The sequence below is a fragment of the Crinia signifera genome, chromosome 2 (genome assembly GCF_055691185.1).
Source record: "Crinia signifera chromosome 2, ASM5569118v1, whole genome shotgun sequence".
NCBI lineage: Eukaryota > Metazoa > Chordata > Amphibia > Anura > Myobatrachidae > Crinia > Crinia signifera.
In genome coordinates this window covers 182087522-182097076 of record NC_139218.1, presented here as the reverse complement: position 1 = coordinate 182097076, position 9555 = coordinate 182087522, and the positions used below count along the sequence as shown (strand labels likewise).

At 47.2% G+C, this 9555-nt stretch overlaps 1 protein-coding gene across 1 annotated transcript in view; it reads right to left on the bottom strand.

The window, feature by feature from the left end:
* Nucleotides 1-318: 318 nt before the first annotated feature.
* Nucleotides 319-9555, bottom strand: part of LOC146058465 (uncharacterized) — a 31007-nt gene continuing 21770 nt past the window's right edge. Inside the window, exons 8-11 of the mRNA XM_083170754.1 lie at nucleotides 7091-9008; nucleotides 3108-6865; nucleotides 1851-2981; nucleotides 319-1712 (exon numbers count right to left, since the gene is read on the bottom strand). Coding sequence (XP_083026880.1) covers nucleotides 319-1712; nucleotides 1851-2981; nucleotides 3108-6865; nucleotides 7091-9008 — 8201 coding nt within the window. The remainder of the gene's footprint in view (nucleotides 1713-1850; nucleotides 2982-3107; nucleotides 6866-7090; nucleotides 9009-9555) is intronic.

Genomic DNA, 9555 nt, shown 5'->3' with positions numbered 1-9555 from the left:
CACTATTTTTTTTCTCCTGCCACACTCTAGTGGATGGTAGGGCATGAAATACTGCCTGTCAGCACATGTCACCTCAAAAAACAGTGAAAACCTTTTGACTGTCGACCTAACCCAGGTCGACCTAACTCTTGTGTTGACCTAGACACCTGTTTACATTGTTCCATGTTGACTTGGACACCTATCGACCTTGTGCCATGTCAAACTAGACACCTGTGGACCTTGCAGTATGTCGACCCAATGGTGTCGACCTAATGACTGTCGACCATCATTAGGTCAACCAACCGACCGTATCCGGTAAAAACAATAATCAAAGTTGAGTTAGAAATGAGAGCAACCTTTTGGAAATCCACCCAGGACCACAATTTCCTCAGTAGTGATGGTTGTTTTATCAAAAGCAAATGTAATGTTGGAGCAAATGTTTCCAACGTTGCCATAGGTCTCTGTTACTGTGTTGATCTCAGCTGGTTTACTGCAGTAATTCTCTGGATAAAACTTTTCTGTGTTTGGACCTGTGGTTTCAGTTGTTGCAATCAGAGTGCCTGTTTGGTTAATAATAGATTCCTCACCACCAACATGGACTAGGATTGTAGTAGGAGAAATGGAGTTTGTAGATTTAATATATATTTCATTAGCACTGATAGACTTTATCTCAGAAGTAATAGTGTAGGTTTTATTTATTTCTATGATTTTTAACTCTTTGTTGTTTATTAATTGTGATAAAATTCGAACACTTAATATACTTCTACTTCGTACTGCTATGATGTTTAAGTTCTCTTTTGTACTGTTGTGTCTTGGTATCATAACTATATTTGTAGTTGTGTTAGTAATAGGTGTACTTGTGTTATAAGAGGAAGAGGTTGTAATGCCTGTAGGAAATGTGGTTGTTACAGAAGCAGTGCTAATTAGTGGGACTGAGATTGTATTAGCTGATATCGTAGAGAGTTCAGGGGTTTGGGTAATGTCCATACTAGTTTTCTGAGCAGCACTAGATTCAATGCTAGACAGAGGAGTGGTAATCATGGCTGAAAAAATGGTACTGCTGGAGGTGGTGGCTAGAGAATCCTTGCTTGTGTTCATTGCAGTGTTTGTAGCAGTTGGAGAAGCTGTGGTAGTGGTGACAGCTAGTGCACCTGTGGTGGTGGATTGAGCAGTGGTGGTTGTAGGAGCAGAAGTGCTGGTGAATGGAGAAGAGGTTGTGATCCTTTTCAGAGTAGTAGTGGTTGGAGTAGTGATGGAGCTTGTAGTGGGATTAGCAGGGGTTGTAACAGCTGCAGCAGTAGAGCTGGTGGATTGAGCAGTGTTCATGTTTGTTGTGGTGTGTAGTGGAACAATAGTGGTTTGAACAGTGGTGGTGGTGGCAGGATTGGTGGTGGTTGTGGTGGTAACAGCTAGAGCAACTGTTGTGGTTGATTGAGCAGTGGTGGTGGTTGGAGCAGATGTTCTGGTGGATGGAGTGTTTGTGGAAGTTGTTATGGTTATTGGAACATTAGTGGTTTTAACAGTGGTAATGGTGGCAGGATTACTGGTGGTTGTGTAAACCGCTGGAGCAACTGCTGTGGTTGATTGAGCAGTGGTGGTGGTTGTTGGAGCAGTTGTGGTGGTGGATGGAGTGTTTGTGGAAGTTGTTGTTGTGGTTATTGGAACAGTAGAGGTTTGAACAGTGGTGGTGGTGGTGGTAGGATTACTGGTGGTTGTGTAGACAGATGGAGTGACTGTTGTGGTTGATTGAGCAGTGGTGGTGGTTGTTGGAGCAGTTGTGGTGGTGGATGGAGTGTTTGTGGAAGTTGTTGTTGTGGTTATTGGAACAGTAGTGGTTTGAACAGTGGTGGTGGTGGTGGTGGTAGGATTACTAGTGGTGGTGAAGCCAGCTGCAGTGACTGTTGTGGTTGATTGGACACTGTGGGTGGTTGTTGGAGCAGTTGTGGTGGTGGATGGAGTGTTTGTGGAAGTTGTTGTTGTGGTTATTGGACCAGTAGTGGTTTGAACAGTGGTGGTGGTGGCAGGATTGCTGGTGGTGGTGGAAACAGCTGGAGCAACTGTTGTGGTTGAATAAGCAGTGGAGGTGGTTGTTGGAGCAGTAGTGGTGGTGGATGGAGTATTTGTGGAAGTTGATGTTGTTGGTATTGGAACAGTAGTTGTTTGAACAGTGGTGGTGGTGGCAGGATTATTAGTGGTTGTGGAAACAGCTGGATCAACTGTTGTGGTTGAATGAGCAGTGGATGTTGTTGGTGGTGTAGTTGTGGTGGTGGATGGAGTGTTTGTGGAAGTTGTTGTTGTGGTTATTGGAACAGAAGTGGTTTCAACAGTGGTGGTGGCAGGATTGCTTGTGGTGGTGTTAATAGCTGGAGAAACTGTTGTGGTTGACTGAGCAGTGGATGTGGTTGTTGGTGCAGTTGTGGTGGTGGATGGAGTGTTTGAGTAAATTGTTGTGGTTATTGGAACAGTAGTGGATTGAACATTATTGGTGGTGGCAGAAATACTGGTGGTTGTGGAGACAACTGGAGCAACTGTTGTGGTTGATTGAGCAGTGGAGGTGGTTGTTGGTGCAGTTGTGGTGGTGGATGGAGTGTTTGTGTAAGTTGTTGTTGTGGTTATTGGAACAGAAGTGGTTTCAACAGTGGTGGTGGCAGGATTGCTTGTGGTGGTGTTAACAGCTGGAGCAACTGTTGTGGTTGACTGAGCAGTGGATGTGGTTGTTGGTGCAGTTGTGGTGGTGGATGGAGTGTTTGTGGTAATTGTTGTGGTTATTGGAACAGTAGTGGATTGAACATTATTGGTGGTGGCAGAAATACTGGTGGTTGTGGATACAACTGGAGCAACTGTTGTGGTTGATTGAGCAGTGGAGGTGGTTGTTGGTGCAGTTGTGGTGGTGGATGGAGTATTTGTGGAAGTTGTTGTTGTGGGTATTGGAACAGTAGTGGTTTGAACAGTGGTGGTGGTGGCAGGATTGCTGGTGGTTGTGGTGGTAACAGCTAGAGCAACTGTTGTGGTTGATTGAGCAGTGGTGGTGGTTGGAGCAGATGTTCTGGTGGATGGAGTGTTTGTGGAAGTTGTTATGGTTATTGGAACATTAGTGGTTTAAACAGTGGTAATGGTGGCAGGATTACTGGTGGTTGTGTAAACCGCTGGAGCAACTGCTGTGGTTGATTGAGCAGTGGTGGTGGTTGTTGGAGCAGTTGTGGTGGTGGATGGAGTGTTTGTGGAAGTTGTTGTTGTGGTTATTGGAACAGTAGAGGTTTGAACAGTGGTGGTGGTGGTGGTAGGATTACTGGTGGTTGTGTAGACAGATGGAGTGACTGTTGTGGTTGATTGAGCAGTGGTGGTGGTTGTTGGAGCAGTTGTGGTGGTGGATGGAGTGTTTGTGGAAGTTGTTGTTGTGGTTATTGGACCAGTAGTGGTTTGAACAGTGGTGGTGGTGGCAGGATTGCTGGTGGTGGTGGAAACAGCTGGAGCAACTGTTGTGGTTGAATAAGCAGTGGAGGTGGTTGTTGGAGCAGTAGTGGTGGTGGATGGAGTATTTGTGGAAGTTGATGTTGTTGGTATTGGAACAGTAGTTGTTTGAACAGTGGTGGTGGTGGCAGGATTATTAGTGGTTGTGGAAACAGCTGGATCAACTGTTGTGGTTGAATGAGCAGTGGATGTTGTTGGTGGTGTAGTTGTGGTGGTGGATGGAGTGTTTGTGGAAGTTGTTGTTGTGGTTATTGGAACAGAAGTGGTTTCAACAGTGGTGGTGGCAGGATTGCTTGTGGTGGTGTTAATAGCTGGAGAAACTGTTGTGGTTGACTGAGCAGTGGATGTGGTTGTTGGTGCAGTTGTGGTGGTGGATGGAGTGTTTGAGTAAATTGTTGTGGTTATTGGAACAGTAGTGGATTGAACATTATTGGTGGTGGCAGAAATACTGGTGGTTGTGGAGACAACTGGAGCAACTGTTGTGGTTGATTGAGCAGTGGAGGTGGTTGTTGGTGCAGTTGTGGTGGTGGATGGAGTGTTTGTGTAAGTTGTTGTTGTGGTTATTGGAACAGAAGTGGTTTGAACAGTGGTGGTGGCAGGATTGCTTGTGGTGGTGGTAACAGCTGGAGCAACTGTTGTGGTTGACTGAGCAGTGGATGTGGTTGTTGGTGCAGTTGTGGTGGTGGATGGAGTGTTTGTGGTAATTGTTGTGGTTATTGGAACAGTAGTGGATTGAACATTATTGGTGGTGGCAGAAATACTGGTGGTTGTGGATACAACTGGAGCAACTGTTGTGGTTGATTGAGCAGTGGAGGTGGTTGTTGGTGCAGTTGTGGTGGTGGATGGAGTATTTGTGGAAGTTGTTGTTGTGGGTATTGGAACAGTAGTGGTTTGAACAGTGGTGGTGGTGGCAGGATTGCTGGTGGTGGTTGTGGAGACAGCTGGAGCAACTGTTGTGGTTGATTGAGTAGTTGAGGTGGTTGATGGAGCAGTTGTGGTGGTGGATGGAGTGTTTGTGGTAGTTGTGGTTATTGGAACAGTAGTGGTTTGAACAGTGGAGGTGGAAGGATTACTGGTGGTGGTGGAGACAGCTGGAGCAACTGTTGTGGTTGATTGAGCAGTGGTGGTGGTTGTTGGAGCAGTTGTGGTGGTGGATGGAGGGTTTGTGGAAGTTGTTGTTGTGGTTATTGGACCAGTAGTGGTTTGAACAGTGGTGGTTGTTGTGGCAGGATTGCTAGTGGTGGTAACAGCTGGAGCAACTGTTGTGGTTGAATGAGCAGTGGGGCTGGTTGTGGGAGCAGTTGTGGTGGTGGATGGAGTGTTTGTGGACGTTGTTGTTGTGGGTATTGGAACAGTAGTTGTTTGAACAGTGGTGGTGGTGGCAGGACTATTAGTGGTTGTGGTAACAGCTGGAGCAACTGTTGTGGTTGAATGAGCAGTGGATGTTGTTGTTGGTGTAGTTGTGGTGTTGAATGGAGTGTTTGTGGAAGTTGTTGTTGTTGTTATTGGAACAGAAGTGGTTTCAACAGTGGTGGTGGCAGGATTGCTTGTGGTGGTGTTAACAGCTGGAGCAATTGTTGTGGTTGACTGAGCAGTGGAGGTGGTTGTTGGTGCAGTTGTGGTGGTGGATGGAGTGTTTGTGGAAATTGTTGTGGTTATTGGAACAGTAGTGGATTGAACATTATTCGTGGTGGCAGAAATACTGGTGGTTGTGGAGACAACTGAAGCAACTGTTGTGGTTGATTGAGCAGTGGAGGTGGTTGTTGGTGCAGTTGTGGTGGTGGATGGAGTGTTTGTGTAAGTTGTTGTTGTGGGTATTGGAACAGAAGTGGTTTCAACAGTGGTAGTGGCAGGATTGCTTGTGGTGGTGTTAACAGCTGGAGCAACTGTTGTGGTTGACTGAGCAGTGGATGTGGTTGTTGGTGCAGTTGTGGTGGTGGATGGAGTGTTTGTGGAAATTGTTGTGGTTATTGGAACAGTAGTGGATTGAATATTATTGGTGGTGGCAGAAATACTGGTGGTTGTGGAGACAACTGGAGCAACTGTTGTGGTTGATTGAGTAGTTAAGGCGGTTGTTGGAGCAGTTGTGGTGGTGGATGGAGTGTTTGTGGTAGTTGTGGTTATTGGAACAGTAGTGGTTTGAACAGTGGTGGTGGAAGGATTACTAATGGAGGTGGAGACAGCTGGAGCAACTGTTGTGGTTGATTGGGCAGTGGTGATGGTTGTTGGTGCAGTTGTGGTGGTGGATGGAGTGTTTGTGGAAGTTGTTGTGGGTATTGGAACAGTAGTGGTTTGAACAGTGGTGGTTGTGGCAGGATTGCTGGTGGTGGTTGTGGAGACAGCTATAGCAAATGTTGTGGTTGATTGAGTAGTTGAGGTGGTTGTTGGAGCAGTTGTGGTGGTGGATGGAGTGTTTGTGGTAGTTGTGGTTATTGGAACAGTAGTGGTTTGAACAGTGGTGGTGGAAGGATTACTGGTGGTGGTGGAGACAGCTGGAGCAACTGTTGTGGTTGATCGGGCAGGGGTGGTGGTTCTTGGAGCAGTTGTGGTGGTGGATGGAGTGTTTGTGGAAGTTGTTGTTGAGGGTATTGGAACAGTAGTTGTTTCAACCGTGGTGGATGTAGCAGGATTGCTGGTGGTGGTTGTGGAGACAGCTGGAGCAACTGTTGTGGTTGATTGAGCAGTGGTGGTGGTCGTTGGAGCTGTTGTGGTGGTGGAAGGAGTGTTTGTGGAAGTTGGTGTTGTGGTTATTGGAACAGTAGTGGTTTCAACAGTGGTGGTGGTGGTAGGCTTACTGGTGGTTGTGGAGACAGCTGGAGCGACGGTTGTGGTTGATTGAGTGGTGGTGGTTGTTGGAGCAGTTGTGGTGGTGGATGGAGTGTTTGTGGAAGTTGTTGTTGTAGTTATTGGAACAGTAGTGGTTTGAACAGTGGTGGTGGTGGTGGTGGTAGGATTACTGGTGGTAGTGGAGACAGATGGAGCAACTGTTGTGGTTGATTGAGTAGTTGAGGTGGTTCTTGGAACAGTTGTGGTGGTGGATGGAGTGTTTGTGGAAGTTGTTGTTGTGGTTATTGGAACAGTAGTGGTTTGAACAGTGGTGGTGGTAGGATTACTGGTGGTTGTGGAGCCAGCTGGAGCGACTGTTGTGGTTGATTGGGCAGTGGTGGTGGTTGTTAGAGAAGTTGTGGTGGTGGATGGAGTGTTTGTAGAAGTTGTTGTTGTGGGTATTGGACCAGTGGTTGTTTGAACAGTGGTGGTTGTGGTAGGATTACTTGTGGTGGTTGTGGAGACATCTGCAGCAACTTCTGTGGTTGATTGAGCAGTGGTGGTGGTTGTTGGAGCTGTTGTGGTGGTGGATGGAGTGTTTGTGGAAGTTGTTGTTGTGGTTATTGGAACAGTGGTTGTTTGAACAGTGGTGGTTGTGGCAGGACTGCTGGTGGTGGTTATGGAGGCAGCTGCAGCAACTGTTTTGGTTGCTGGAGCAGTAGTGGTGGTGGTTGTTTGAGCAGTTGTGGTGGTGGAAGGAGTGTTTGTGAAAGTTGCTTTTGTGGTTATTGGAACAGTAGTGGTTTGAACAGTGGTGGTGGTGGTAAGATTACTGGTGGTTGTGGGGACAGCGGGAGCAAATGTTGTGGTTGATTGAGTAGTTGAGGTGGTTGTTGGAGCAGTTGTGGTGGTGGATGGAGTGTTTGTGGTAGTTGTTGTGGTTATTGGAACAGTAGTGGTTTGAACAGTGGTGGTGGAAGGAATAGTGGTGGTGGTGGAGACAGCTGGAGCAACTGTTGTGGTTGATTGGGCAGAGGTGGTGGTTGTTGGAGCAGTTGTGGTGGTGGATGGAGTGTTTGTGGAAGTTGTTGTTGTGGGTATTGGAACAGTGGTTGTTTGAACAGTGGTGGTTGTGGCAGGATTGTTTGTGGTGGTTGTGGAGACAGATGCAGCAAATGTTGTGGTTGATTGAGCAGTGGTGGTTGTTGTTGGAGCTGTTGTGGTGGTTGGAGTGTTTGTGGAAGTTGTTGTTGTGGTTATTGGAACAGTAGTGGATTGAGCAGTGGTGGTGGTGGTAGGATTACTAGTGGTTGTGGAGACAGCTAGAGCAACTGTTGTGGTTGATTGAGTAGTGGTGCTTTTTGTTGGAGCAGTTGTGGTGGTGGATGGAGTGTTTGTGGTAGTTGTTGTGGTTATTGGAACAGTAGTGGTTTCAACAGTGGTGGTGGTGGTGGAAGGATTACTGGTGGTGGTTGTGGAGACAGATGGAGCAACTGTTGTGGTTGAATGAGCAGTGGTGGTGGTTGTTGGAGCTGTTGTGGTGGTGGAGGGAGTGTTTTTGGAAGTTGTTGTGGTTATTGGAACAGTAGTGGTTTGAACAGTGGTGGTGGTGGAAGGATTACTGGTGGTGGTGGAGACAGCTGGAGCAACCGTTGTGGTTGATTGGGCAGTGGTGGTGGTTGTTGGAGCAGTTGTGGTGGTGGATGGAGTGTTTCTGGAAGTTGTTGTTGTGGTTATTGGACCAGTAGTGGTTTGAACAGTGGTGGTGGTGGCAGGATTGCTGGTGGTGGTGGAAACAGCTGGAGCAACTGTTGTGGTTGAATAAGCAGTGGAGGTGGTTGTTGGAGCAGTAGTGGTGGTGGATGGAGTATTTGTGGAAGTTGATGTTGTTGGTATTGGAACAGTAGTTGTTTGAACAGTGGTGGTGGTGGCTGGATTATAAGTGGTTGTGGTAACAGCTGGATCAACTGTTGTGGTTGAATGAGCAGTGGATGTTGTTGGTGGTGTAGTTGTGGTGGTGGATGGAGTGTTTGTGGAAGTTGTTGTGGTTATTGGAACAGAAGTGATTTCAACAGTGGTGGTGGCAGGATTGCTTGTGGTGGTGTTAATAGCTGGAGCAACTGTTGTGGTTGACTGAGCAGTGGATGTGGTTGTTGGTGCAGTTGTGGTGGTGGATGGAGTGTTTGAGGAAATTGTTGTGGTTATTGGAACAGTAGTGGATTGAACATTATTGGTGGTGGCAGAAATACTGGTGGTTGTGGAGACAACTGGAGCAACTGTTGTGGTTGATTGAGCAGTGGAGGTGGTTGTTGGTGCAGTTGTGGTGGTGGATGGAGTGTTTGTGGAAGTTGTTTTTGTGGGTATTGGAACAGTAGTGGTTTGAACAGTGGTGGTGGTGGCAGGATTGCTGGTGGTGGTCGTGGAGACAGCTGGAGCAACTGTTGTGGTTGATTGAGTAGTTGAGGTGGTTGTTGGAGCAGTTGTGGTGGTGGATGGAGTGTTTGTGGTAGTTGTTGTGGTTATTGGAACAGTAGTGGTTTGAACAGTGGTGGTGGAAGGAATACTGGTGGTGGTGGAGAAAGCTGGAGCAACTGTTGTGGTTGATTGGGCAGAGGTGGTGGTTGTTGGAGCAGTTGTGGTGGTGGATGGAGGGTTTGTGGAAGTTGTTGTTGTGGGTATTGGAACAGTGGTTGTTTGAACAGTGGTGGTTGTGGCAGGATTGCTTGTGGTGGTTGTGGAGACAGCTGCAGCAACTGTTGTGGTTGATTGAGCAGTGGTGGTTGTTGTTGGAGCTGTTGTGGTGGTTGGAGTGTTTGTGGAAGTTGTTGTTGTGGTTATTGGAACAGTAGTGGATTGAGCAGTGGTGGTGGTGGTAGGATTACTAGTGGTTGTGGAGACAGCTGGAGCAACTGTTGTGGTTGATTGGATAGTGGTGCTTTTTGTTGGAGCAGTTGTGGTGGTGGATGGAGTGTTTGTGGTAGTTGTTGTGGTTATTGGAACAGTAGTGGTTTCAACAGTGGTGGTGGTGGTGGAAGGATTACTGGTGGTGGTTGTGGAGACAGATGGAGCAACTGTTGTGGTTGATTGAGCAGTGGTGGTGGTTGTTGGAGCTGTTGTGGTGGTGGATGGAGTGTTTTTGGAAGTTGTTGTGGTTTTTGGAACAGTAGTGGTTTGAACAGTGGTGGTGGTGGAAGGATTACTGGTGGTGGTGGAGACAGCTGGAGCAACCGTTGTGGTTGATTGGGCAGTGGTGGTGGTTGTTGGAGCAGTTGTGGTGGTGGATGGAGTGTTTGTGGAAGTTGTTGTTGTGGTTATTGGAACTGTAGTGGTTTGAACAGT